The sequence below is a fragment of the Haemorhous mexicanus genome, chromosome 25, assembly GCF_027477595.1.
Source record: "Haemorhous mexicanus isolate bHaeMex1 chromosome 25, bHaeMex1.pri, whole genome shotgun sequence".
In the NCBI taxonomy this organism is placed as follows: Eukaryota; Metazoa; Chordata; class Aves; order Passeriformes; family Fringillidae; genus Haemorhous; species Haemorhous mexicanus.
In genome coordinates this window covers 2,831,225-2,856,549 of record NC_082365.1, presented here as the reverse complement: position 1 = coordinate 2,856,549, position 25,325 = coordinate 2,831,225, and the positions used below count along the sequence as shown (strand labels likewise).

General features: G+C 54.8%; 3 protein-coding genes across 9 annotated transcripts in view; all 3 read left to right on the top strand.

Annotated features, from left to right (window-relative positions):
* PIK3C2B (phosphatidylinositol-4-phosphate 3-kinase catalytic subunit type 2 beta) overlaps positions 1-9,572 on the top strand; it is a 32,642-nt gene extending 23,070 nt beyond the window's left edge. For both annotated transcript variants that reach the window (XM_059867569.1, XM_059867568.1), the window contains 20 exons: positions 261-372; positions 453-595; positions 1,558-1,746; positions 1,832-1,925; positions 2,002-2,096; positions 2,940-3,120; positions 4,089-4,196; positions 4,286-4,378; positions 5,595-5,724; positions 5,916-6,052; positions 6,150-6,319; positions 6,779-6,935; positions 7,022-7,131; positions 7,587-7,788; positions 7,876-8,000; positions 8,078-8,195; positions 8,362-8,443; positions 8,527-8,633; positions 8,709-8,837; positions 8,920-9,572. In XM_059867569.1, the coding sequence (XP_059723552.1) occupies positions 261-372; positions 453-595; positions 1,558-1,746; positions 1,832-1,925; positions 2,002-2,096; positions 2,940-3,120; positions 4,089-4,196; positions 4,286-4,378; positions 5,595-5,724; positions 5,916-6,052; positions 6,150-6,319; positions 6,779-6,935; positions 7,022-7,131; positions 7,587-7,788; positions 7,876-8,000; positions 8,078-8,195; positions 8,362-8,443; positions 8,527-8,633; positions 8,709-8,837; positions 8,920-9,108 (2,671 nt within the window). In that variant the 3' untranslated portion in view covers positions 9,109-9,572. The remainder of the gene's footprint in view (positions 1-260; positions 373-452; positions 596-1,557; positions 1,747-1,831; positions 1,926-2,001; positions 2,097-2,939; positions 3,121-4,088; positions 4,197-4,285; positions 4,379-5,594; positions 5,725-5,915; positions 6,053-6,149; positions 6,320-6,778; positions 6,936-7,021; positions 7,132-7,586; positions 7,789-7,875; positions 8,001-8,077; positions 8,196-8,361; positions 8,444-8,526; positions 8,634-8,708; positions 8,838-8,919) is intronic.
* Positions 9,573-10,021: 449 nt separating this feature from the next.
* Positions 10,022-18,416, top strand: PPP1R15B (protein phosphatase 1 regulatory subunit 15B). Of its 3 annotated transcripts, none has more exons than XM_059867427.1 (2): positions 10,022-11,683; positions 15,997-18,416. In XM_059867427.1, the coding sequence occupies exons 1-2, from the start codon at positions 10,037-10,039 to the stop codon at positions 16,207-16,209; spliced, it is 1,860 nt and encodes a 619-aa protein (XP_059723410.1). In that variant the 5' UTR covers positions 10,022-10,036; the 3' UTR covers positions 16,210-18,416. The 3 variants fall into 3 exon arrangements, with proteins under 3 accessions (XP_059723410.1, XP_059723412.1, XP_059723411.1); XM_059867429.1 differs by lacking the exon at positions 15,997-18,416 and adding an exon at positions 15,357-15,950; XM_059867428.1 differs by lacking the exon at positions 15,997-18,416 and adding an exon at positions 14,998-15,312.
* Positions 18,417-24,698: 6,282 nt separating this feature from the next.
* Positions 24,699-25,325, top strand: part of PLEKHA6 (pleckstrin homology domain containing A6) — a 51,305-nt gene continuing 50,678 nt past the window's right edge. For 3 of the 4 annotated variants that reach the window (XM_059867442.1, XM_059867441.1, XM_059867437.1), the window contains exon 1: positions 25,047-25,123. The gene's annotated coding sequence lies outside the window, so the exon portion shown is untranslated. Of the gene's footprint in view, positions 24,714-25,046; positions 25,124-25,325 lie in introns of those variants that run through there. The other variant, XM_059867438.1, reaches the window with a different exon arrangement.

Genomic DNA, 25,325 nt, shown 5'->3' with positions numbered 1-25,325 from the left:
TCCTTGGAGGGCACAGGAGGGTCCCCAGTGCCGTGGGGTCCCCAGAACCTCGGTGTCCCCAGTACTGTGGGGTCCCTTGGGCACAGCAAGTGGCTGGGCTGGCATCCCTGGGGGGGACAGGAGGGTCCTTAGTGCCATGGGGTCCCCAGAACCTCGGTGTCCCCAGTGCCATGGGGTCCCCAGTGCCTCAGCACCAGCAGCAGTGCCACCCTCGTGCCCCAGCAGAGTGCCCCCCCAGTGCCACCCTTTGTCCCCGCCAGGGTCCTGACCTGCGGGCGGAAGCTCCTGGGCTTGTGGCCGGCCACTCAGGACAACTCCAGGGCCAGGTCGAGCGCCCCAAACTTCAACCAGCCCGACAGCGTCATCCTGCAGGTACGTCCTGGCACCCCAGGGCCACAGACCCCCCCACAAAGCTCCTCCTGGGGGTCCCTCACCCTCTGCCTCTGCCCCAGATCGACTTCCCCACCTCGGCCTTCGAGGTGAAGTTCACCAGCCCGCCCGCGGCCGAGGCCAGCCCCAGGTACGAGTTCGGCAGCCTGGGGGAGGAGGACCAGCGCCAGCTGCGGGAGGCCATGCAGAAAAAATCCCTCTATTGGTAAATAAACCCGGGGGGACACCGGTGACACCCCCCTGGCACGCACAGGAGGTGTCACAGGGCGTGTCCCTCCCTCCGGGGCTGGAGATTTTGGAGCTGGGGGTTCTCTCGTGCTCTGCCCTCTCTGTTGTCCCCTCCTTGGGGACAGCTGACCGGTGCCTCGGCCAGGCTGGCATGGCCGGAGCTGCCCGGGGGGATCGGGTGTCAGCAGCTGCCCAAAGGCCAGCAGGGCTGGCTCGGGGGTCCCTGGGCAGGGGGACAGCCAGGGACAGCTCAGTCCCCCCAGGGAACAGCTGGCTGTCCCTCAGCAGGGTCCTGCTGCCACCAGGCCATCCATCCCAGGGGTTGGGCTGTGATGCAGGGAGGGCTCAGGGGATTTATTGGGGGGCAGAGGGGACACGCACCCCATCCTGCCAGCCCTGTTCTGGTCATGTGTGAGGAGGGCACAGGGGTGCCACCGCCCCATCCTGCCACCCCCATTCTCTCCATGCACAGTGGGACACAGGGATGTCACCTCCCTGAGCTCCCACATGTTTTGGGGTCACAGGGATGCCACCTCCCTGACCTTCCAGCCCCATCCCATCCATGTGTTATGGGGTCACAAGGATGCCACCTCCCAGTTCTGCCACCCCCATTCTCTCCACACACAGTGGGGCACAGGAATGTTACCTCCCCTACCTCCCACATGTTTTGGGGTCACAGGGATGCCACCTCCTCACCCTCCCACATGTTCTGGGGTTACAGGGATGCCACCTCCCTGACCTTCCAGCCCCATCCCATCCACATGTTTTGGGGTCACAGGGATGCCACCTCCCTGAGCTCCCACGTGTTCTGGGGTCACAGGGATGCCACCTCCTCACCCTCCCACATACTTTAGGGTCACAGGGATGCCACCTCCTCACCCTCGCACCCCACGCCAGCCCTGCCACGCCCTCCCTGACGCTGTCCCCGTGTCCCCTCAGGCTGACAGACGCGGACCGGCAGCGGCTGTGGGAGAAGCGCTGCCACTGCCACGCGTCCCCCGGCGCCCTGCCCATGCTGCTGGCCAGTGCCCCCAGCTGGGACTGGGGCTGCCTGCCCGACATCTATGCCCTGCTCAGCCAGTGGACCTCCATGAGCCACCAGGACGCCCTGGGGCTGCTGCACGCCACGTAAGCCACCCGCAGGCTGTGGGGACACCCCGTGCCCTGTGGGAGGACACTGTCACCCCATGGAATGTGTCCCTCCTGGCTGCAGGTTCCCAGACCAGGAGGTGAGGAGGACGGCCGTGCAGTGGATTGACTCCATCTCAGACACGGAGCTGCTGGATTACCTGCCCCAGCTGGTGCAGGTGCGTGGTGGCACCGGGACGTGCCAAGGGGTGCCCGCCGGTGCCACCGTGCCCCTGTGACACTGTCCCTGCGCAGGCCCTGAAGTACGAGTGCTACCTGGACAGCCCCCTGGTGCGCTTCCTCATGAAGAGGGCGATTTGTGACCTGAAGATCACCCACTACTTCTTCTGGTGGGTTTGGGGGGCTCTGGGAGCTGTGGGGGCACCCTGAGGCTGGCCTGATCCTGTGTGTCCCCAAACCAGAGGGGACCCTGAGGCTGGCCTGACCCTGTGTGTCCCCAAACCAGAGGGGACCCTGAGCTTGGCCTGATCCCGTGTGTCCCCAAACCAGAGGGGACCCTGAGGCTGGCCTGTTCCCATGTGTCCCCAAGCTAGGGAGGGACCCTGACACCTGGCCTGACCCTTCATGTCCCCAATCTGGTGGGGTCCCTGAACCTGGCCTGACCCTGTGTCCTCAAACCAGAGCAGTCCCTAAGGCTGGCCTGACCCCACACGTCCCCAGTCTGGTAGTGTCCCCAAGCTTGGCCTGACCCTGCATGTCCCCAAACCAGGTGGGACCCTGAGCCTGGCCTGACCCCGTGTCCCCAAGCTGGCTAGGACCCTGAAGTTGGCCAGACCCCACATATCCCCGAGCCTGGCCTGACCTTGTATGTCCCCAGGCTGAGGGCCACCTCCAGCCTGGCCTGACTCCATGTGTCCCCAAGCCGAGGGCCACCTCGAGCCTGGCCTGACCCCGCGTGTCCCCAAGCCGAGGGCCACCTCGAGCCTGGCCTGACCCCACGTGTCCCCAAGCCGAGGGCCACCTCGAGCCTGGCCTGACCCCGTGTGTCCCCAAGCCGAGGGCCACCTCGAGCCTGGCCTGACCCCGCGTGTCCCCAAGCCGAGGGCCACCTCCAGCCTGGCCTGACCCCGTGTGTCCCCAAGCCGAGGGCCACCTCCAGCCTGGCCTGACCCCGTGTGTCCCCAAGCCGAGGGCCACCTCGAGCCTGGCCTGACCCCGCGTGTCCCCAGCAGGCTGCTGAAGGATGGCCTCAAGGACTCCCAGTTCAGCATCCGGTACCAGTACCTGCTGGCAGCGCTGCTGTGCTGCTGCGGGAAGGGGCTGCGCGAGGAGTTTGACCGGCAGTGCCTGCTGGTCAGCACGCTGGCCAGGCTGGCACAGCAGGTCCGGGACGCCGCCCCGTCTGCCCGCCAGGTGGGTGCCACGGTGCTGGGAGGGGTGCTGGGTGCCAGTCCCCTGTCCCACACTCACCCCTCCTGTCCCATGCCCACCTGGTCCCATCACGTTCCTGCCCTATCCCATGTGCGCCCGGGGGTTTGCCCGCGATGTTCCGTGCGTGCTCCATCCTGTGCTAACCCCTTCCCATGCCCACTCCTCTCCATCCCATTTCTATCCCATGGTCACCCTGTTCCTTGCCCATCCCATCCCATCCCATCCCATCCCATCCCATCCCTGTCCATGCCTGCCCTATCCCATGGTCTCTCTATCCCTTGCCCACCCCATTCCATTTCCATCCCATCCCACCCTATCCCATGCCCATCCTCCCCATCCCATTCCCACCTTGTCTCTTGCCCATCCCATCCCATTCCAATGGATCCTATCCCATCCCATCTCATCCCATCCCATCTCATCCCATCCCATGGATCCCATCCCATCCCATTCCCATGGATTCCGTCCCACCCCATTTCTACCCCATTCCTACCCTATTCCCATGGATCCCAATCCGTCCCACCCCATTCCCATGGATCCCACCCCATTCCCATGGGTCCCACCCCATTCCCATGGATCCCACCCCATTCCCATCCCATTTCCCTCCCATCCCACCCCATTCTCATGGATCCCATTCCCACCCCATTCCCATGGGTCCCACCCCATTCCCATGGATCCCACCCCATCCCCACCCCATTCCCACGGATCCCACCCCATCCCACCCCATCCCACCCCATTCCCACGGATCCCACCCCATTCCCACCCCATCCCACCCCATTCCCACGGATCCCACCCCATTCCCACCCCATCCCACCCCATTCCCACGGATCCCACCCCATCCCACCCCATCCCACCCCATTCCCACGGATCCCACCCCATTCCCACGGATCCCACCCCATTCCCATCCCATCCCACCCCATTCCCACGGATCCCGCCCCGTTCCCGCCCCGCAGGCCATCCTGCGCGAGGGGCTGGAGGACGTGGCGCAGTTCTTCAAGGCCCACGGCTCGTGCCGGCTGCCGCTCAGCCCCAGCCTGCTGGTCAAGGGCATCGTGCCCCGGGTGAGTGCCGGCCCCGGGGGGCTCGGGGGGCTCCTCTGCCCGCTCCCGGCTCGCCCTGACCGGCTGTCCCTCCCTCCTTCCCACGGCAGGACTGCTCCTACTTCAACTCCAACGCCGTCCCGCTGAAGCTCTCCTTCCAGAACGTCGATCCGCTCGGGGAGAACATCCGCGTCATCTTCAAGGTCAGCCTGGCGCCTTTGGAAACGCCCAAATCCTGGCACAGCCCTCCGAAATTCCCCCCGCTCGGGGCTCTGAGGGCTCTGATGGCTCTCCCCGGGCTTTGGTGGCTTTGGTGGCCCTGATGGCTCTTCCCTGGCCCTGATGGCTCTGGTGGCCCTGGTGGCTCTGGTGGCTCTGGTGGCCCTGGTGGTTTTCCCCTGGCCCTCATGGTTTTCCCCTGGCTCTGATGGCTCTCCAGTGGCTCTGATGGCTCTTCCCTGGCCCTGATGGCTCTGGTGGCTCTGGTGGCCCTGGTGGTTTTCCCCTGGCCCTCATGGTTTTCCCCTGGCTCTGATGGCTCTCCAGTGGCTCTGATGGCTCTTCCCTGGCCCTGATGGCTCTGGTGGCTTTGGTGGCTCCGATGGTTCTCCCCTGGCCCTCATGGTTTTCCCCTGGCTCTGATGGCTCTCCGGTGGCTCTGATGGCTCTTCCCTGGCCCTGATGGCTCTGGTGGCTTTGGTGGCCCTGATGGCTCTCCCCTGGCTCTGATGGCTCTGGTGGCTCTTCCCTGGCCCTGATGGCTTTGGTGGCTTTGGTGGCCCTGGTGGTTTTCCCCTGGCCCTCATGGTTTTCCCCTGGCTCTGATGGCTCTCCGGTGGCTCTGATGGCTCTTCCCTGGCCCTGATGGCTCTGGTGGCTTTGGTGGCCCTGATGGCTCTCCCCTGGCTCTGATGGCTCTGGTGGCTCTTCCCTGGCCCTGATGGCTTTGGTGGCTTTGGTGGCCCTGATGGTTTTCCCCTGGCCCTCATGGTTCTCCCCTGGCTCTGATGGCTCTCCGGTGGCTCTGATGGCTCTTCCCTGGCCCTGATGGCTCTGGTGGCTTTGGTGGCCCTGATGGCTCTCCCCTGGCTCTGATGGCTCTCCGGTGGCTCTGATGGCTCTTCCCTGGCCCTGATGGCTCTGATGGCTCTCCCCTGGCTCTGATGGCCCTGATGGCTCTTCCCTGGCCCTGATGGCTCTCCCCTGGCTCTGGTGGCTCTGATGGCTCTCCCCTGGCTCTGATGGCTCTGATGGCTCTTCCCTGGCCCTGATGGCTCTCCCCTGGCTCTGGTGGCTCTGATGGCTCTTCCATGGCTCTGATGGCTCTGGTGGCTCTGCCCTGGCCCTGATGGCTCTGGTGGCTCTGGTTCTGGTGGCTCTGCCCTGGCCCTGATGGCTCTGGTGGCTCTTCCCTGGCAGTGTGGCGATGACCTGCGGCAGGACATGCTGACACTGCAGATGATCCGCATCATGAACAAGATCTGGGTGCAGGAGGGGCTGGACATGCGCATGGTCATCTTCCGCTGCTTCTCCACCGGCCGCGGGCGAGGTGAGACAGAGTTTGGGTGTCCCCAGGGGTCCCTGGTGGGGCTGGGGATGGCCCAGAACATCCTGACCCCACCAGCCCTTCCCTGTCACGCAGTGGTGACGGGTGGGGAGCGGTTGGGTTGGTGACTGAGGGGGTCGGGGTCGTGGTTCTGGGGCTTGAAGGGTCTCTCACCCCACTGTCCCACCTGCCAGGCATGGTGGAGATGATCCCCAACGCCGAGACCCTGCGGAAAATCCAGGTGGAGCACGGCGTGACCGGCTCCTTCAAGGACCGGCCGCTGGCGGACTGGCTGCAGAAACACAACCCCGAGGAGGATGAGTACGAGAAGGTGAGGAAGAATCCCTGCTCCTTGTGTCCCCCATTCCAGGAACCAGCCCTTTGCTTCCCATCATATCCATCCTTTCTCCTTCCCTCCTTCCTCGCAGGCCGTGGAAAACTTCATCTACTCCTGCGCCGGCTGCTGTGTGGCCACCTATGTGCTGGGCATCTGTGACAGACACAACGACAACATCATGCTCAAGACCACGGGCCACATGTTCCACATCGATTTCGGCCGGTTCCTGGGCCACGCCCAGATGTTTGGCAACATCAAGAGGTGAGAGAGGCCCCTGGGACCTCCTGCCCTCATCCCTGCCGAGGGGGAAGCTCTTGGTCCTGGTGTTGAGTGACATTTCCTTCTTCATGTCCTCGGGGTGGGTGACCTCTCCCTGTCATCCCAGTGGCAGCCCCAGGGTCCACCCCTTCTCCTTGTCCTGGTGGGAGGTGACCTCCCCCTCTCCTTGTCCTGGCAGTGGGTCACCTCTCCCTCTCCTCATCCTGGTGATCAGTGACTTTTCCCTCTCCTTGTCCTGGTGGGAGATGACCTCCCCCTCTCCATGTCCTGGCAGTGGGTCACCTCTCCCTCTCCTCATCCTGGTGACCAGTGACTTTTCCCTCTCCTTGTCCTCGTGGGAGGTGACCTCCTTCTCTCCATGTCCTGGCAGTGGGTCACCTCTCTCTCTCCTTGTCCTGCCTGCCACCCTGCTCACTTTGTCCCTCCTGTCCCCCGTCGCAGGGACCGTGCACCGTTCGTCTTCACCTCGGACATGGCGTATGTCATCAACGGCGGGGACAAGCCCTCCAGCCGCTTCCACGACTTCGTGGACCTGTGCTGCCAGGCCTACAACCTGATCCGCAAGCACACCCACCTCTTCCTCAACCTGCTGGGGCTGGTGAGAGCCGGGGGGCCACAACGTTCCCCTCAGCGTGGCACAGGGGTCCCTTTGTCCCCTGTCCTCATCCCTGCCCTGCCTGACAGATGTTGTCCTGCGGCATCCCCGAGCTCTCCGACCTGGAGGACCTCAAGTACGTCTACGACGCGCTGAGGCCGCAGGACTCTGATGCTGATGCCACCACCTACTTCACCAGGTAGGGGACACAGGCGGGTGACACAGCGGCGGCTGGAGGCTCCCTCGGACGGTGGTGTCACAGATGTGTTTTATAAAAAATCCTTTCCTTAGGATTTTTTCTCCTGAGAAGCTGAGAGGCCTCAGGAACAAAATGTAAACAATGATTATCTGCTGCTGTGGAATGCAACAGGTGCATCTGTGATTGGTCCATGTTGGTTGTTTTTAATTAATGGCCAATCACAGTCAGCTGGCTCGGACTCTCTGAGAGTCAGGACCTTTTATTATTCATTCCATTCTTTCCCTTTGCTTGCTTGCCTTCTGCTGAAATCCTTTCTTCTATTCTTTTAGTATAGTTTTAATATAATATATATCATAAAATAATAACTCAGCCTTCTGATACATGGAGTCACACCCTCATCTCTTCCCTCTCCCTGGGACTCCTGTGAACATCACCACGCGGTGGCCTCATTGCAGGTTGATCGAGTCCAGCCTGGGCAGCGTGGCCACCAAGCTCAACTTCTTCATCCACAACCTGGCGCAGATGAAGTTCACGGGCTCGGAGGCGCGGCCCACGCTGTCCTTCGCGCCCCGCACGCACACCCTCAAAACGTCCGGCCGGATCCGCGACGTCTTCCTCTGCCGCCACGAGAGGGTCTTCAACCCCAGCAAGGGCTACGTGAGTGGGGACAGCTGGGGACAGGCCCAGGCTGGGCTCGGGGCGCCCCAGCTCCCCCTGCCACGTCACGGTCCCGCCTCTCTGCAGACCTACGTGGTGAAGGTGCAGAGGGACAACCCCGGCGAGGTCACCTTCGTGCAGCGCACCTTCGAGGAGTTCCAGGAGCTGCACAACAAACTGCGCCTCCTCTTCCCCTCCTCGCTGCTGCCCAGGTACACCTGAAGCCCCTCAGGACCTCCAAGGAGTCCCCAAAACCCCCCGGGACCCCGCTGAGGGTCCGTCCCCGCAGCTTCCCCAGCAGGTTCGTCATCGGGCGCTCGCGGGGCGAGGCGGTGGCCGAGCGGCGCAAGGAGGAGCTCAACGGCTACATCTGGCACCTGATCCACGCTGCCCCCGAGGTGGCAGAGGTGGGGACACGGGGTGGGGGCTGTGGGGAGATGGGGACAGCGCCAGGGCCACCGGCGAGGTGGGGAAACGCTCAGGGACAACGCAGCTCCGTTGGCGCGCCCTGGTTTTGAGTGGCGGGGATGTTGTCACGGCTGTCACCACTAATGTCACCTCCTGACCCTGCAGTGTGACCTCATCTACACCTTCTTCCACCCCCTGCCCCGGGATGAGAAGGCAGCTGGAACCAACCCGACCCCAAAGCCGGCAGGTGGGGAAGGGGTGATTTTGAGGGGGGGATGATGGCAGGGGGTGACATCAGGGGTGTCCCATCCCTCCTGTCCCCCTCTCCAGACGCCACATGGGCTCGATCCCTGGGCAAGGTCGGCGGGGAGGTGAAACTCTCCATCTCCTACAAGAACAACAAGCTCTTCATCATGGTGATGCACATCCGAGGGCTGGTAGGACCCACGGGAGCGGGGTTGGGGGGCCGTCCCCTCCCTGTGCTCACGGCGTGTCCCCACTCTGCCCCACAGCCACCCCTGCAGGACGGCAACGACCCCGACCCCTATGTCAAGACCTACCTGCTGCCCGACCCCCAAAAAACCACCAAGAGGAAAACCAAAGTGGCCCGAAAAACCTGCAACCCCACCTACAACGAGATGGTAGGAGGAGGGACCGGGGACGGTTTTGGGGCGTCCCCAGGGGTGGCCGTGGCTGAGGGTTTGTCCCCGTTGTGTCCCACAGCTGGTGTACGACGGGATCCCCCGGGGGGACCTGGAGCAGCGGGAGCTGCGGCTGAGCGTGCTGAGCGAGGAAGGATTTTGGGAGAACATCCTGCTGGGGGAGGTGGGAATTCGCCTCCGCGACCTGGACCTGGCCCAGGAGAAGATGGGCTGGTTCGCCCTGGGCTCCCGCGGCCACGGCACCCTCTGAGTCCCCAAAAGTGGCTTCTTTTTTAAGTTTACCTTGTGTCAAGGGAGCAACGCGGGGAGGGCGGGGCGCGGGGCGGTTCGGGGGTTATTTCTTCCTTTGGGATATCTGTATTTTAATTTTTTTTAATAACGAGTAGCGTGAGCACCGGGGCGGAGGGGAGGGGGAGATTGGGGGGTGTGTGGACCCCTCCCCACCTCAGGAATTGGGCAATTCCCACCGCGGGGAATTCGCTCCCAAAGGAGAGCGGCGTGGCGAGTTGCCCGTCCCGTGTGGCTGCCGGCCACCCTCGCTGTCCCCGTGCGCTGGGGACATCTGTGTCCTTCCCGCCTGCCACCCGGCCCCGGGTGCGGGCTTGGTGCCTGTGGTGCTTTGTTTACAGCGACAGCTCCGTAAACGGACGAAATGTTTCTCAGGATCGAGAATAATTAACTTTAACCTTTATATTAAAAGTTTTAAATATTGGATCTGGTGGCAGTTGGGGCGTGGGGGGCGGTCTGGCTTCTCGAGGGGTGGGGGAGTTGGGAATCTCCTGCCTTGGGACCCTCCAGTGTTGGGACCCTCCTGCCATGGAGGACAAAAAAGGGGATGAAAGGCAGGGGTGGCACGTCTGTCCCTCTGCCTGCACATCTGGGCACACATCTGTCCGCACCTTTGCCTAACGCACCCTCCAGAACGCCGAGCCCTGGGGGTCTGGGGTCTGCCTCCCTCAACTCCCAGCATCCTCCAGCTCCTCTCGCAGTGCGCGCCTCACCCAGCGCTGTCCCTGGAGCTGACAAAGTGTCCCCAAAGTGTCCCCAAAGTGTCCCGTGACCAACCCCGGGTGGGCTCGGGGTCCCCTCGCTCCCCCCAGACCCCGCCGCGCCGCTAGGGGGCGCTGCCGTGCGCCGCGCGCCGGCTGATGCAATCCCCCGCGGGGCGTGGCCACACGATGAGTGGGCGTGGCACCGCCGACACCGCCCAATGGGAGGTGGTAACGCGAGTAGGCGGGGCGGAGGCGGTGACGCCCCGCCCCTCCCTCCTGGGCCGAGAAGCTCCGAGGCGGCGCCGCCGCCATTTTGCGCTGAAGCTGCCTCAGGATGGAGTCGAGACCCGAGCCGGAGCTGCCCGCCGCCCCCCGAGCCTTCAGACTCACCGCCCCGCCACGGAGCGCCACTCCACACACCCCTCCGCACCGCTGGCAGCGCTGAACGGCCTCATGGAGCACAGCGGACGCGAACGCGCCGGCCCCGGCTTGGGATGGGCCCGACTGGGCCTGGCCGGGGCCTGGCCGAAGCTGGCGGGGCCCAGCGCGGCGCCCGCCGGCGGCTCGTCCCAGGCGAGCCCGCCCTTCTCATGGCTGCGCGTGGTGTCGCAGCTGCTGTCGCCGCTTCCCGCTCTCCTGCAGCGGCTGCTGCCCGGCGCCGCGCTGAGCTCCGCGCTCTGCCCCGCCAAGGCGCCGCCGCCGCTGGTGCTGCTGCCCAGGGCGGACACCTCGCTGGACTGGACCGAGGAGCAGCTCCCGGAGAAGCGGCCGGAGGGCGGCCCGGAGCCCGCGGGGCTGTGGGGAGCAGGGCTGGTGAGGAACAGCCTGGGGGCCCTTCCCGTGGGTTGGTACGTGCTGGGCTTGGAGCAGGGCAAGAGCCACCTGCCGCAGCCGCTGCGAGCCGAGGGCCTGCCCGAGGCTGAATTCCTGCGCAGCAAGCGCCTGGCGTTCCTCCAGCGCTGGCATCTGCCCGTGCCCGACCCCGACCACGGCTACCACAGCCTGGAGGAGGAGCAGCAGCAGCAGCACAGGGGTGTCTGCCGGGAAATTGGGGATTTAGAGCAGCCCGAGGGTGCGGGGAGACAGCCCGGAGGTGTCCCCGAGGGGCAGGAGGGGCTCCGGGACGCGGCTGAGGAGGGAGAAGCCTTGGCTGAGGAGGAACGTGAGGACTCGGAAACAGAGCAAGACTTCCCAATTTCCACCAGACCTGCCTGTGCGAATAAATTAATCGATTATATCATCGGGGGAGTATCCAGCGGGGAGGAGAGCGAGGGTGAGGAAGACTGGGATGATGGTGATGATGATGAAGATGATGATGACGGGTTTGACAGCGAAGAGCTGCCCTCGGACTCGGACGCCGGCAGCCAGGACGGGGAGAGGCTTCATCTGTGGAATTCCTTCTACAGCTTGGATCCCTACAACCCTCAGAACTTCACAGCCACCATCCAGACGTCTTCCAGCGAGCCGGGAAAGGGAATGTCGGACATGGAGGAGGAGGAGGAGGAGGAGGAAGACTCGTGGGCAGAGTCCTCCGAGGGCTCGCCGAGTTCCGAGGAGGACGAGTGGGACTGTGACAGCGTGGATGAGGCGGAGAACTTGAAACTTTGGAACTCGTTCTGTAGCTCGGACGATCCCTATAACCCTTTAAATTTCACGGCGGCCTTTCAGACAGCGGAGAAAAAAGGGACGCCGGGTTTCCAGGGGACAGAGAGGGCGACTTGTGTCACCTCGGAGCGTTTCAGCCTGTGTAGGGTACAGCTGGAAAAACAGAACTGCGGGAGCACTGAATTGGGGCAGGGCAAGGAGAAAACCGCGAGTTCCAAGAGGAAAAAGGTATACAGATTTTATTAATATTTTTATGTTTTGGGATTGTTAAAAAATAAAAAAAAAGAAAGCCACGTTGAGCCAAGTGGGGGTGAGGTCAGCGTTCCATATGTGCTGATAATTTCCCTGGAATGCTGCGCCTCATCCTTGGCACGTGATGGGAAATTCTGAGGCTCATTCTCGCTGACTGCCGGGGCGGAGAATTTTTTCTCTAGACTCAAAAGTTCTGTTTCCGTTTTTAGTTGCCATTTCTTTTCTGTTTCTCTTGTGGTTTCGACGTCACAGAAACTCCAGGCCTGGAGTGGAAATTTTTCCCCGAGAAACTCCAGAGCTGTGAGGAGTTTCCCTGAAAAGCACCAGTTTTTGTTAAAAGAAGTTACTTAAGACCTGAAACCGAAAGATTTTTTAGGATTTTTTAATAACCCAGCTGGGCTTGTTGAGTGCACTGAAGTAAATTGGGGTTCCCATGTAAATTATCCCAATATTCCCATTTCCGTTTAAGATATTAATAAATATTATAATATTATTTATAAATATAATAATAATTATATTAGAATTTTGGAATAGCTATTTATGGCTTTGCTATTTATATAAATAATAATTCTGTTAGAATTTTGGGATAGCTATTTATGGCTTGGCTATTTATATAAATAATAATTCTGTTAGAATTATGGGATAGCTATTTATTGCTTTGCCATTTATATAAATAATAATTCTGTTAGAATTATGGGATAGCTATTTATTGCTTTGCTATTTATAGGAGGGATGAATTCAAAAACTGGACTTTTGAGCCCAAACAGAGTAATTTGATTTTTTTAAAGTAATTTGGGCATTAATAATAATAATGATGCCTGTGCTGGGATGCAGATAAAGAGGAATTGATCCTAAATTTTGTAGTGCTGCAGATGTTCAAGGTGGATACCTCAAACCTCTGGCTGAGGAATGACTTGAATACCAAACCCTGAGCAATCCAGTGGTGGAACAAACCATGCAAATAGCAAATATTTACAATTATTTCCTATTTCCCCGGCAGATACATTTATTTCCTCCCTTAATTTCGGTTGGTAATGAGCTGAGAGCACTCCCAAGTGGCAGGGCTGCGGTTGCAGCAGGGATTTTGGGTGCTGAAAGAAGGGATGAGCTGGCTGCAATCTCCCAAATGACGTCAGAGCCCCGGGAATTGCGGCTCCGACTGATGTAAAAAAGCTGCAAGGTGGGCATGGGGCTGATGTAACAGCTCCTGAAGCCCCTGCTGCAAAGCCAGGCACATTCCTGAGGAGTTTTGGGATTTTTCAGCCACCTCAAGGCCATTCCCAGCTGGAATCCTGCGGTGTTTTGCTCCCAAAGCTGTAAAATCTGGGAATTTCTGCATCCTCAGCTGCCGATTTCTGGAGTCTCCTCTTCCTCCTGTCCTTGGACAGAGTGGGAAGTGTCCCTGATGGAATGGGATCACCCAAACCCTGCTGGAATTCCAGATTTTCCTCTTTGGAATCTCCCTCTTGGCAGCACCACCCCCCTCCTGGTGGTGCTGATCAATCCTAGGAATGGAGCAGCAATTTTTTATTTTATTTTTACATTTCCATGGGTTGTTTCTTTCTTGCTTCCGGGAATATTTGTCCTGCAGCAGAGTTTGTTCTGAGGAATCAATCCTGATTTTAGAGGTTCAGTTTGTGCCTTTTTAGAGCTGAATGCAAAGGCACAAATAGTCCAGCAGGAGCCTGAAATAAGCTGGGTTTAACTCAGACTTAAATCCTTCCTGTGATCTTAGTCTAAACCCTGCCAAGTGCAGAAGCTGAGCCTATAAATTCCTTTTTTTGCTTAAAATAGCTGAATAGCTGCTAGGAGGAGTTAAAAGGGACAGTTTGGTGTGTAGATTTTTAATTTTATTATGTAAACTCCACTCCCCTGGAATTCCAGGAGGGATTGTGACAGTTTTTGTGTGTATATTTTGAATTTTTTTATATAAACTCCATCTCTGGAATTCCAGGAGGGATTGTGACAGTTTTTCTGTGTATATTTTTAATTTCCTTACATGAACTTCACTCCCCTGAAATTCCAGGAGGGATTTTGAGTTTTGGTGTGTATATTTTGAATTTTTTACATAAACTCCACTCCTGGAATTCCAGGAAGGATTGTGACATTTTTTGTGTGTATATTTTGAATTTTTTACATGAACTCCACCCCAGGAATTCCAAGAGGGATTGTGACAGTTTTTGAGTGCATATTTTTAATTTCATTACATGAACTCCACTCCCCTGAAATTCCAAGAGGGATTTTGAGTTTTTCTGTATATATTTTTAATTTTATTACATAAACTCCACCCCCTGGAGTTCCAGGAGGGATTGTGACATTTTTTGTGTGTATATTTTTAATTTCATTACATAAACTCCACCCCTGGAATTCCAGGAGGGATTGTGACAGTTTTTCTGTGTATATTTTGAATTTCCTTACATGAACTCCACCCCTGGAATTCCAGCAGGGATTGTGACAGTTTTTCTGTGCATGTTTTGAATTTCCTTACATGAACTCCACCCCTGTAATTCCAACAGGGATTGTGACAGTTTTTGTGTGTATATTTTGAATTTTTTACATGAGCTCCACCCCTGGAATTCCAGGAGGGATTGTGACAGTTTTTGTGTGTATATTTTGAATTTTTTACATGAGCTCCACCCCAGGAATTCCAGGAGGGATTGTGACAGTTTTTCTGTGCATATTTTGAATTTCCTTACATGAGCTCCACCCCAGGAATTCCAGGAGGGATTGGGAGTTTGTGTATTTTTAATCCAGGACGGGTTGTTCCGGTCACGTTGGGATGAGTGTTGTCCCCTGTTCCTTCCTTATCTCTGACTCACAGGGCTCTTGACTCAACAAAACCCTTCTGCTTTTTTTGGGAGGGTTGTTAGGTAATCCTCAGGGATCCCACAATCCCAGCAGGGATCCCACAACCCCAGCAGGGATCCCACGATCCCAGCAGGGATCCCACAACCCCAGCAGCAGACCCACCATATTTAAATCATATTCTATTTATTTTTATAATATGTTAATCCATATTTTTAAATTCATTTTTATCTGTATTTTATTTATTTGTAGCTGATTTTTTGTGCCATTTTTATCCACTCTCCAGCCTGACTTTGGACACTCCAGGGCTGGAGCAGCCACAGCTCCTCTGGCAATCCCATCCCAGTCAGGAACCCCTTCCCAACATCCCTCAGGAACAATTCCCAACCCTTTCAGCACTCAAAAACTTGGATTCAAACCCCAAAAACCACCAATTTTAACTTGAATTTGCTGAGAACTCCTGCCTGAATCCCTTCCTTTTGCAGGTGACATTCCAGGAGGAAGTGACAGAGTATTACATCAGCAGCCAGGAGGAAAGGAAAGGGCCTCATAGTCTGATTCTTTCTATAATATTTTTAAGCTATATTTTAGATCCATATTTTATTTATTTTTATCTGATTTTTTGTCACTTTATCCACTCTCCATCCTGACTTTGAACACTCCAGGGCTGGAGCAGCCACAGCTCCTCTGGCAATCCCATCCCAGTCAGGAACCCCTTCCCAACATCCCTCAGGAACAATTCCCAACCTTTTCAGCACTCAACAACTTTAACTCAAACCCCAAAAACCACCAATTTTAACTTGAATTTCCTGAGAACTCCTGCCTGACTGCCTTCCTTTTGCAGGTGACATTCCAGGAGGAGGTGACAGAGTATTACATCAGCAGCCAGGAGGAAAGGAAAGGGCCTCATAGTCTATTTATTTCTATAATATTTTAGAGCCATATTTTATTTATTTTGTGCCATTTTTATCCACTCTCCATCCTGACTTTGGACACTCCAGGGCTGGAGCAGCCACAGCTCCCCTGGCAATCCCATCCCAGTCAGGAACCCCTTCCCAACGCGCCTAAGAAACAATTCCCAACCCTTTCACCTCAAACCCCAAAATCACCACTTTAAACCTGAATTTGCTGAGAACTCCTGCCTGACTGCCTTCCTTTTGCAGGTGACATTCCAGGAGGAGGTGGCAGAGTATTACATCAGCAGCGAGGAGGGAAGGAAAGGGCCTCATAGTCTGATTATTTCTATAATATTTTAAATCTGTATTTTAAATCCATATTTTTATCTATTTTTTCTGGTTTTTATCCACTCTCCAGCCTGACTTTGGACACTCCAGGGCTGGAGCAGCCACAGCTCCCCTGGCAATCCCATCCCAGTCAGGAACCCCTTCGCAACGCGCCTAAGAAACAATTCCAAACCCTTTCACCTCCAACCCCAAAATCACCACTTTAAACCTGAATTTGCTGAGAATGCCTTCCTTTTGCAGGTGACATTCCAGGAGGAGGTGACAGAGTATTACATCAGCAGCGAGGAGGACCGCAGGGGGCCCTGGGAGGAGCTGGCTCGGGACGGCTGCCGCTTCCAGAGGCGCATCCAGGAGACTGAGGAGGCCATCGGCTTCTGCCTGAGCCCTGAGCACAGACTGAGGGTATTCCAGAGGCTCCAGGAATCCCATTCCCACAGGACTGACCCCTTCTAGAACCTTCCAACTCCTGCAATTTGCCTGACCCTTCAATTCGTGAAATCTCCACCACGAGTGGCAGCTGCATGTGCTGGAATGGGGAGAAAAATGGGATTTTTTTTGGTTTTCCTCAGTTTAAAATTCAACAAATTCTCCTTTTGATATCCAGATAAAAACCCCCTGGAGCTCCCCAGAAGGGTGCTCTAATTACATTCCTGTTAATTAGCACTTGACACACACAAGCAGACTGCTTGGGGTTCAATCCATTCCCAAAAATGCCTTTTCCTGCCATACCTTGGGAAGTGTGGGTACTCTCCCGTTGGATTTTTGCACTTTTGGAAAAAAAAAAACCACAAAAAAAAAATATTTTGAAGGAAATATTTATGGGGTTCATTCCCTGGAATTGCAGTTTTGATTTAAAATTCCCTGAGGGATGTGTTTGGTGGTTTTTTTTTTTTTTTTGTGTTTCTCCATTTTTTCCACCTTCTCCAAAAGCCTTATTTTAAAAAATCCTTTCTTTTAAAGGATTTTTTTTCCCCATTTTTTTTGCTTGGAATAATCCAATGTTTGGCTATTTTGAGGTTTGAATATTCCAGCCAAGCTTTGCTCTGATTGATTTCAATAATTCCCTTTTCAGGGTTCTGGCTGCAAGGAAATTTCTCCTCCCAATTAATAATTAAAACTTAATGAGGTTGTGGATGATGCTTGAATTTAGGGAGGAAAATTCCTGAATTATTTAATTCATCTTTGCTGTAATTCTGCTTTGGGAGAGGGATTGAAGTGAATTTTTATATCCAATCTCTTTTATCCTGATAATTTTCTTGGATTTAAGGAAATTTTCTTGGATTCAAGGAGATTTAAAGGCAAAAATTTCTTTGTTTTCTATCCCAAAAAATCAGTATTAACTCTTTGTGTCTGCACTGGGGTCACAAAAAACATTTCAGTGAGAGGAAAAAACTCTTTATTTATATTCTTAATTTAAAATATGACATTATTTAATCAAAATCCTTGAGGGAAAAAGGACTTTGGAGCTGGAGGTTGGTGTGGGAATTTTCCAAGCAGGGAAAATAAAAATGGAAAAATTCCAATGTTTGCACAAAGTTGGGTCAATAAATCAAATATTTGTTCAGCTGGCCAGAATAATTTCCATTTTGTAGAAAAAAAAACCTTTAAAGTGCTTTAAATTTATCCTTAATCCCTTCAGGTTTTAATTTGGAAGAGAATTATTTCTTCCTGATTTGAAAATCCCAGAATTTTTGGATTTATCCTTGATTTTTATTGCAAGAAGTGACTTCTTGGAGTTGAAAAATCCTCTTTTTTTTGTGGTGCAATTAGAAATTTAAATTAGAGTGGTATTAACTCAAATTCCATCTGTTTGCCATCCTAAAAATTAGATTTTTTTTTTCCTTAAAAAGAAGTTTAAAATTTGTATCACCCCCTCAAATCCTGAGAATTCCATTTGGAATTTTTGCTTTTTTTTGGGGTTTTTTTTGAAGGATTTTACTCCCATTGAATCTGCTTTTTAATTCAGGGGGGAAAAATGGAATTCCAAGAAGAAAAAAGTGTGGAATTTCTGATCATTCCAAGGAAAACCCACTGCATGAATTTTTCCATGGGTCTCCCAGTCCCTGGGATTTTTTGGGGGGATTTTTAAGGATTTTTTGGGGGGATTTTTTTGGCTTTTTTGGGGGATTTTTTGGGATTTTTGGGGGATTTTTTGGGGATTTTTGGGATTGTGGTGCTTCATTTCTTTATGGACAACTCGGATTTCTTGGTGCTCAGGAGAACCTTGGCAGAGCTGGGAATCCACAGCTGCTTCCAGAGGGTTGAAACCTTGGAAAAATGAAATTTTTTAAATCAGAATTCCCATGGATCAGCTTTTCCCACTTCTCCAACCTCCTTTTTTCCCAGCTATTCCACCTGAAAATTGAATTTATTTACCACCAAACCCTCAGAGCTCCTTTTTTCCCCTCTAAAATTCCTTAAAACACACAGGAAGCAAAACTTGGAGGGATTTAAATCAAAACTGTGATCTGCAGATTTTTATTTTTGTATCATTTTGGGGGCAAAGTTTGGATTTGGCTTTCTATGGATTTTTCCTTGATTTGTGGCCGCTTTGTTGGGGTTTTTTCTACCTTAAAAAAAAAAAAAAAATTCTATTTCTGTACATAAGAAACTCTTCAGGACTAATCCGTGTGTTGGAATAAAGAGATTTGCAAGATAAATTATTTGGGAGGAAAAAAAAAAACAGCTGGAAAATCCAATTTTGGGTTGGGTTTGTTTTGGTGTTTGGGGTTCAGGGCAGGGAATTCCACCCTGAAGCTGGAATTCCTGGCAGGAGCTGGGAAATGATCCCAAAATTAGGGTTGAGGAGGAATAAACTGGATTTTTTTCCAGGGATTCTCCAGGATTTAAATTTTGGGAGATTGAACCAAAATGTTGCTGCCAGCTCCCTTTGGAGGTGACACCCCCAGGGTTCTGCTCCACCTGGGAATCTATGGAATTTTGGGAAGAAATTCCAACTTCCTGGAGGTTTATTCCTTAAAAACTTCACTCAGAATTCCCACCTTGGAGCACAATCCATGTTTTCACCTTATTTATCCCTAAAAACACCCCAAGGTTGATTTTCCTACTGATCAGGATAAAAAACTGCTGGAATAAAATAAAAAATCAGGGAATTTCCTGCAGGATTCCTAAAAAAAAACCCAAACTGGATATGGGGAATTGGGTTTTTTTTTTTTAAAGCAGGTTTTTAAATTCTGAAGAATTTGCTGCCTCTAAAATCTGCTTTAAAAATGAAAATTGGGATTTCTCTTAAAAACTTCACTCAGAATTCCCACCTTGGGGCACAATCCATGTTTTCCCCTCTTTGTTCTCACCTTATTTATTCCTTTTAGGAATAAAGGGTTGGAGCTGCCCTCAGGGTAAAAACTCTGCCTGATTTCCTGGCCTGGGGTTTTTGGGATGAATGTGGGATTTTTCCTCAGCTGTCCTCACCTTCCATTGCTAAAAAAATCATGGAATGGTTTGGGATGGAAGCAGAGATCCTCCTGTCCCAGCCCTTTTTCCTGCCCCAGAGTGCTCCAAGCTGGCCCTGGGCACTCCCAGGGAGGGACAGCCACAAATCCTCTGGGAATTCCATCCCAAAATCCCATCGGAGCCTCCTCTGGGAAATGCAGCAAAACCTCAGGAGGTGGGAATGTGCCCCTGGAGGAGGAGGAGCTGCTCCTTCCTTTCCCTTTTCCCTTTTCCCTTTTCCCTTTTCCCTTTTCCCTTTTCCCTTTTCCCTTTTCCCTTTTCCCTTTTTTCCCTTTTCCCTTTTTTCCCTTTTCCCTTTTTTCCCTTTTCCCTTTTTTCCCTTTTCCCTTTTTTCCCTTTTCCCTTTTTTCCCTTTTCCCTTTTTTCCCTTTCCCCTTTTTTCCCTTTTCCCTTTTTTCCCTTTCCCCTTTTTTCCCTTTTCCCTTTTTTCCCTTTTCCCTTTTTTCCCTTTTCCCTTTTTTCCCTTTTCCCTTTTTTCCCTTTTCCCTTTTTTCCCTTTTCCCTTTTTTCCTTCATCCCTTCCCTCCTTTTCCCCTTTTTCCTCTCCTTTCTCCTTCCCCCTTTCCCCTCTCCCATCCCTGCTCCCTCCCTTCCCTGTCCCAAAAGGCTCCCCAGGACCATCGAGGCCGTGCCAGCTGTGCCCTCTCTGCATGCCAGGCACATCCCTGGCTCTGGAACATCGGGAATTTGGGATCCAGCCCAGCTCCCTCCTTGTGCCAGGCAGGAGCAAAGCCCCAGCAGAACATTTGGGTTCAGCTCCTCTCCCTGATCCTTCCTGGGATCTTTTGGGTTGGATTTGGGGTGAAACGAGGTGCTGGCAAAGAGGGAAAAGCAGATCCAGCTGGAAAACATTCCCAGAGCTGCAGGAGGTTTTGTTGGCATCGTCCCACTCTGGATTGCAGGAAATCAGGGCTTGGATGGAGCTCCCAGGGGGATATTCTGGGATGGGTGAGCAGAGGTTCATCAGCACCAGCATTCCCAGCAGGAATTCCCTGGCACCATCCCCCAGAGCAGCAGGAATTTACACCAGGTGTGAAGAGCAGGGGGAAATTCCGGGGTCTGCTCCAGCTGGGAATGCCAGGAGGAGCCCCAGGGATTGTGGCTGTGGTGTTCCCAGCCTGGGATCTTGGAGCAGGGAGGAGTGCCAGGGACACACCTGGAGAGCCAGGGACACACCTGGAGAGCCAGGGACACACCTGGAGTGCCAGGGACACACCTGGAGAGCCAGGGACACACTTGGAAGTGCCAGGGATGCACCTGGAGTGCCAGGGACACCTGGAGAGCCAGGGACACACTTGGAAGTGCCAGGGGCACACCTGGAGTGCCAGGGACGCGCCTGGAGAGCCAGGGACACACCTGGAGTGCCAGGGACGCACCTGGAGTGCCAGGGGCGCACCTGGAGAGCCAGGGACACTCCTGGAGTGGCAGGGACACACTTGGAAGTGCCAGGGGCACACCTGGAGTGCCAGGGACGCACCTGGAGAGCCAGGGACGCACCTGGAGAGCCAGGGACACTCCTGGAGAGGCAGGGACACACCTGGAGTGCCAGGGACGCACCTGGAGTGCCAGGGGCACACCTGGAGAGCCAGGGACACTCCTGGAGTGGCAGGGACACACTTGGAAGTGCCAGGGGCACACCTGGAGTGCCAGGGACACACCTGGAGAGCCAGGGACACCTGGAGTGCCAGGGGCACACCTGGAGTGGCAGGGACACACCTGGAGTGCCAGGGGCACACCTGGAGTGCCAGGGACACACTTGGAGTGCCAGGGGCACACCTGGAGAGCCAGGGGCACACCTGGAGTGGCAGGGACACACCTGGAGTGCCAGGGACGCACCTGGAGTGCCAGGGACACACCTGGAGAGCCTGGGGCACACCTGGAGTGGCAGGGACAAACCTGGAGTGCCAGGGGCACACCTGGAGTGGCAGGGACACGCTGGTGGGGACACCCTGGCACAGAATTCCCACAGAATCCGTGGCTGCTCCATCCCTGGAAGTGTCCAAGGCCAGGTCGGACAGGGCTTGGAGCACCCTGCCAGAATGGAAGTTGTCCCTTCCTTCCCTAAATCCTTAAATCCTCCCCATCCCAAGCATTCCATGATTCCGGTCGAGGAGGGGACATCGCTTGGGGACAGTGGCAGCGCCACCTCCCCCGCTCTCAGCCGCATTCCCGTTTTTTTTTTCCGGGAATGTTTTGTCCAGAAGGTGGTGCCAGAACCGTTCGGGACGCGCCGCCACCGAGGCCACCGCCTCCGCTGAGGTTGTCCCCAAGGTGCCACCGCCTCCTCTGAGGTTGTCCCCGAGGTGCCACCGCCCTCGCCATCCTCTGGATGACTTTTGGGACGGGAAAATCCAGGGCGGGAGCAGCAACCGCCCCTTTGTGCGGAGCCGCGCCCGGTTCTGTGACATTCCTGGTGCCTGAGCCACAGGATCCAGCAGGAAATGTCCCCAGCCGGGCTTTGTGTCACCCAGCAGGGTCACCGCGGGCTCGGTGTCCTCCCTGCCGGGGTGACAGCGCTGTCACCTCGCCACACATCCCTTTTCCAGCTGCTTCCCTCCCTTTGTTCCCTGGTCCCAGAGGCTGGGAATGGTGTGGAGGAGGAGGTGGCAGCTGGTGGCTTCTCCATGGGGACATCGGGAAGGGAAGGAAAAAGGAAAAGGAAAGGGGAAAGGAAAAAGGGAAGGGGAAAGGAAAAAGGAAATGGGAAAGGAAAGGAAAAAGGAAAGGGGAAAGGAAAAAGGAAAGGGGAAAGGAAAGGGGAAAGGGGAAAGGAAAAAGGAAAGGGGAAGGGAAAAAGGAAAGGGGAAAGGAAAAAGGAAAGGGGAAAGGAAAGGGGAAAGGAAAAAGGAAAGGGGAAAGGGGAAAGGAAAAAGGAAAGGGGAAAGGAAAAAGGAAAGGGGAAAGGAAAGGGGAAAGGAAAAAGGAAAGGGGAAAGGGGAAAGGAAAGGGGAAAGGGAAAGGAAAAAAGAAAGGGGAAGGGAAAAAGGAAAGGGGAAAGGGGAAAGGAAAGGGGAAAGGAGAATCAGGGAAGGGAAGGGGAAAAGGAAAGGATCCTCATCCTCCAAACCAGCACCCCTGTCCAAGGCCATGGATTTTCCTGCAGGACATATTCCCTCTCATCCTGCTGTCCCCTTCATGTTCCTGGTGTCCCCAAGGATTTTGTTATCCCAGGGAAAGGCAGCAAATCCGACTGTTTTGGGAGGGGATGGAATTTGGGCGCTCTGGGAGTCACCACAACCCTGAAGCAGCTCCAGCCTGAGCTCCTGATTTATTTCCCTCCATCCCAGATCCCTCCACTTCTCTGTCTTGCCTCTTCTTTGGGGGGAAAATGAGGAATTTGGGGCACAGGCACAGGTGGATGGGGAGGGTGGGAGTTTGGGATTCGTGTTGGGAACATGGCAGAGTCACCCAAAGGGACAGATCCCTGTGGATAACCCTGGATATCCACCCCTGGAAGTGTCCCAGGACAGAGCTTGGGTTAACCTGGGACAAGGAAAATGTCACTAGATGAGCTTTAAGGTCTCTCCCGGCCCAAACCAGTCTGGGATTGCATGGAAACAAAAAGCCCTGCTGGTATTCCCAGGTTCCTCTGGAATGGAGCATTTCCAGGTGAAACAATGCCCAGGAAGTGGAACTTTTCCAGGTGAAACAAAGCCCATGGAAAGGAACTTTTCCAGGTGAAACAATGCCCAGGAAATGGAGCTTTTCCAGGTGAAACAATGCCCAGGTAATTGAGCTTTTCCAGGTGAAACAATGCCCATGGAAAGGAACTTTTCCTGGTGAAACAATGCCCAGGAAATGGAGTTTTTCCAGGTGAAACAATGCCCATGGAATGGAATTTTCCGGGTGAAAATGCCCAGGAAGTGAAGCTTTTCCAGGTGAAACAATGCCCAGGTAATTGAGTTTTCCAGGTGAAACAATGCCCAGGGAATGGAATTTTCCTGGTGAAACAATTGGAATGGAGCTTTTCCAGGTGAAACAATGCCCAGGAAATGGAGTTTTTCCAGGTGAAACAAAGTCCAGGAAATTGAGTTTTTCCAGGTGAAACAATGCCCAGGAAATGGAGTTTTTCCAGGTGAAACAAAGTCCAGGAAATTGAGTTTTTCCAGGTGAAACAATGCCCAGGAAATGGAATTTTTCCAGGTGAAACAAAGCCCAGGAAATGGAGCTTTTCCAGGTGAAACAATGCCCAGGAAGTGAAGCTTTTCCAGGCAAAACAATGCCCAGGAAATGGAGTTTTTCCAGGTGAAACAAAGTCCAGGAAATTAAGCTTCTCCAGGTGAAACAATGCCCAGGAAATGGAGTTTTTCCAGGTGAAACAAAGCCCATGGAATGAAATTTTCCTGGTGAAACAATTGGAATTGAGCTTTTCCAGGTGAAACAATTGGAATGGAGTTTTTCCAGGTGAAACAAAGCCCATGGAATGGAATTTTCCTGGTGAAACAGTGCCCAGGACGGTGGCAGCGCCAGGTGCCATCAGCTGCTCTCCCAAAGGGACCAACCAGACGTGTTTTTCTCACCCAGTGGTTCAAAGAACACCAGGAAAAGCTTTCGGGGAACTGGTTTCCCCAAATCCCAGCTCTGATGTGGGGACTGAGCAGGAAAAACCCCAAAATGCTTCAGCGGCCGTGGTGGTGCTCAGTCAAACATTCAGCTCCATCTTGCAAGTCTCCTCCAACCTTAATAATCCTAAACCCCTTGCTCTGAGAACCAGGGAGTTTTGGGAACCAGGAAATTCTTTTTTTTCCTTCTTTTCCACCTCTGGGGCTTCTCCCGAGCCAGCATCTCCCTGCTGGTGCCACGAGCAGCTTTGCAAAGGCGCCGCTGAGACAGGAGAGCGAATTGGCTCCTTCAATCAGCGGCCCAGGTGCCTCCCAGACCCCACCTTTGGCCTTAAAAGACTTTTAATTGAGGGCTGCGAGAGAAAATACCCGGTGGGCAGCCCCAGGAGTGCCGCAGATAATCATCAGGGTGCCCTACATACGGCTTGGCTGCCAGATCAGACGGGCCAGAAGAATCCGACATTGTTCCAAATGAACAGGAGAGGGAAGTAACAACTCCATAATTACTCACCTCGAGTTAATTGATGGTAATTACAGCGAGGAGGCACTGGAGGAAGCAGTGACGAGCCCTGGAGAGTCACGGCGAGGGCTGGGAGTGTGCACAGCGGCTCCGAGGGGGTTAAACTCCATGGGTTTGGTCGGGAAATTTTTTTTTTTTTTTGCTTTTCCCTCCCTCCCGGGTTATTCACAGCAAACAGAGGTGGTGGAAGGGCTGAGCTGAGCCTTTGCTCCTGGGGACAGCCCGGCACTCGTTGCCGGGCACTTCCCGAGTGAGGCGGGTGTTGTCCCGGCTGGCAGCGCGGGGCTGCTCCGTGCCCGAGCCCCCCGTGCCACCCCCATGGGGGATGACATCGACTGGCTGGACCTGCCGGGCAGGTGGACCTACGGCGTCTGCGGGGACGGCAGGATCTTCTTCATCAAGTACGGTCCTGCCCGGAGCCACGCTGGGGTGGGGAGGGGGCTCTGCTGGGGCTGGGGGGAGCGGGGTGAGTGTGTGGGGGGCTGCAAAGGGTGGGGGGCTCGGTTTGGGGTGCAGACTAGAAGTTCCTGTGCTGTCCCATGGCGCAGCCACCTCTCCTGTCCTCCCGTTTCTCCCTTCTTGGGGACACCGCTGTCACAGTTCAACTCTTCCCTAAAATCCACTTGTTCGGCTGGAGAAGTCCCCCGTGGTGCCAGGAGCCTTCTCCAGAGATGGGAAGGGGCTGCTGAGCCCCCCGGGGGTGCTGACAGCCCCTCTGTCCTTGTCCCTCACAGCGACGACACCAAATCCACCAGCTGGGTGCACCCGGGCTCGGGCTACGCCATCCAGAGCGGGCACTTCTCCTGCCCAGGTGAGCCTGGGCCCGGCTCCTGGGGGCCAGCAGGGGGAAAGGTGCAGTGAAATCCCCCGGGGGTGCAAAGGAGACCCCCCAAAACTGAGCCAGCAGGAGCTGTCTGCAGCTGGGGATGGCTGGGGGGGTCCACGAGGTGATGCTGGCTCTCCCCAGCCTGGGTTTTCCTGGTGGATTTTCTCCTCCCTCCTGCGGTCTCTGA

What these genes read in the sequence shown, in the direction of transcription:
- PPP1R15B (XM_059867427.1), top strand. Translation starts at nt 10,037, where the DNA reads ATGAGTGGGCGTGGCACCGCCGACACCGCCCAATGGGAGGTGGTAACG. An exon ending in CGAGTTCCAAGAGGAAAAAG is followed by an intron (nt 11,684 to 15,996) that starts GTATACAGATTT and finishes TTCCTTTTGCAG; the next exon opens with GTGACATTCCAGGAGGAGGT.